General features: G+C 27.7%; 1 protein-coding gene across 1 annotated transcript; it reads right to left on the reverse strand.

The window, feature by feature from the left end:
* Nucleotides 852-1,346, reverse strand: LOC107614856 (cell wall / vacuolar inhibitor of fructosidase 1-like). Its single transcript, XM_016316985.1, has one exon. It carries the CDS (start codon nt 1,344-1,346, stop codon nt 852-854), a length of 495 nt encoding a protein of 164 aa, XP_016172471.1.

Genomic DNA, 2,332 nt, shown 5'->3' on the forward strand with positions numbered 1-2,332 from the left:
AACTAATCTCTTTAAAATATAAATCTTCAAAATTTTATTTGTCATTTTATTAATTTACTCTAATAAAAAGAACATAAAATAACTAAATTACTTAACATAATATATATTAATATTTTAATTATTTTATTTACATAAACATGCATTCATACTTAATTAAGTTTAATTACTCTTCTAATTCTCTAGCAATAGCCGCTAGCAAGAGAGCAATATCATGAATAAGAGTAGGGGTGTTCGCGGTGCGGTTTGGTTCGGTTTTAAGGGAAAAAGTCATCCGATCCGAATGTTTAATTTATGTGCGGTGCGGTTTGGATTGGATGAAATTTTTTTTTGAAAATTCGATCCGATCCGATCCGATTACAAGCGGTTTGGATCGGTTTGAATTTGCGGTTTTTTAAATAAAAAAATTAATTACATAAACAAGTCTCAACATCAAATTTTAAATAATCAACGATGACATAACAAGTCTTAACAATATCTTAAAAAAACTAACGATAACATAACAATAGAAATAAAATTATAGATTAGTTAAAATGGATAAATAAATAATATTTTAAACATAAAATATTTATTAAATAATAATAATACATGAATAATAGAAAAATGTATAACAAATTGAACATATTATAAGTATAATTGTAAATATAATAATAAAATAATAATATTATAGCACATTGTGCGGTTTGGATTGGATTGGATCGGTTATGAAAAGTAGATCTGAAATCTGATCCAATCCAGCGGTTTACAAAAAATAGAATCTAATCAAATCCGAATTAATGCGGTTTTAATCGATTTTCGGTTTGAATCGAATTGAATAAACAGTTTAATTTGGATCGGTTTAGATTTGAACACCCCTAAATAAGAGTATTGAAATTGGTAATTGGAGATTCCCCATTGAAGCTTTCCTCACAATCACTGACTCCATGGGAAGCGGTATCAGCACCAACTTCAGCCATCCGTGGATTCCCATCTTTGAAAGCATCAATGGCTACTTCAACATCAACATTCAAAATATTATTGTAACTTCCAAGACATGCTTTCAACTTATGAACCTTCAAATCCGGTCTTTCTGCGGCCGACATCATTCGGTAGATTTTGTCCCTGGCGAGTTTTGCTTTGAGTTGTAAAATTCTTGCCATGAGTATTCCAACATCTTGGACATCCTTAACAGTGTTGCTCCTAGGATCAGCTTTGATGTAGTGGAAGCATTGGTCAGGGTTTGGTGTGTTGCTACATGCTTGCACTATAACTTTGGGTTTGTCATCATCACTATGAGACATTGAAGCTACAACAACAATAATAGTGCACAAGAATATATTAAGAGATGATAAGTAGTACTGCTGCTTCATGTTTATAGAGAAGTGCTAGAGGCAGTACTTTTGTTAAATTTTGGCCAGTACTTAACTATAAAAAAGAAATTGAATAATTTTACACAACTAAATATAATATTATACCATTAAAAATATCATTAATAGCTAATTGATGGCTAAAAACCACAAAATATGCTGTCCCTAGACTTTCTCCGTGTTTATATTATAAAGCTTCAAGATTGTATGAGTATTTTATAAGAGAGTGTGAGACAACCATTTCCTTTGGGAAGAGGTGGGTGGATTCTTTGGCTAATAATGTAGGTCAAAGATGAATCTAGGAAATATTACATGCTTCGTGAATTGTGTTCTAAATTTAATTTCAAGAGCATTTTAAATGGAGTATTTTTCGAATCCAAAATGTTTAGTAATTAAAAGAAATTAGTTAAAATTCGTGATAACATGTTTTATTTAATATTTATTAATTATTGTAATAATTAAAAAATATTAAATAAAATAAATTTTGGTTATTTTTTTTCTCCCTAATATACACTAATAGTATAAGTGCATAACTAACTCCTTTTGAACTAATAGGTAATTCAATAGGCACAGTATATAACAAAATTTTGAAAATAAAATTAAGGAATAGTAAGAATTCAATAAAACAAAAGTGTCTACTACAGAAACAAATTTCATTTTTAATTTCAAATTACTATTTATGATATATGGTCCTACAAATGTTCTTGTAGGACCCAACATGAAATAAAATTAGAACTAGCATTGGTGATGTTCTAAGATCTTCTAAATTAAGAAAAGGATTAACTATCTATTTGATATCTAAAAGAATTAATTACTAACAAAAAAAATTCTTGAAATGCATTATTAATAAAATGACCCCTGAAAGATTTGAAAAATGCGTAAAAAATAATAAATAAATTATATTTTTTTTGTAAGTGACAAAAAAAATTTTGTATTTAACAAACGAATTATTTATTTAATTTAAATTTTTGTAAATACATTTGAATTGA

The sequence above is a fragment of the Arachis ipaensis genome, chromosome B01 (genome assembly GCF_000816755.2).
Source record: "Arachis ipaensis cultivar K30076 chromosome B01, Araip1.1, whole genome shotgun sequence".
NCBI classification, from domain to species: Eukaryota; Viridiplantae; Streptophyta; class Magnoliopsida; order Fabales; family Fabaceae; genus Arachis; species Arachis ipaensis.

Bases quoted from the DNA above. Each gene is read 5' to 3' on its own strand.
- LOC107614856 (XM_016316985.1), bottom strand. From the start codon at position 1,346: ATGAAGCAGCAGTACTACTTATCATCTCTTAATATATTCTTGTGCACT.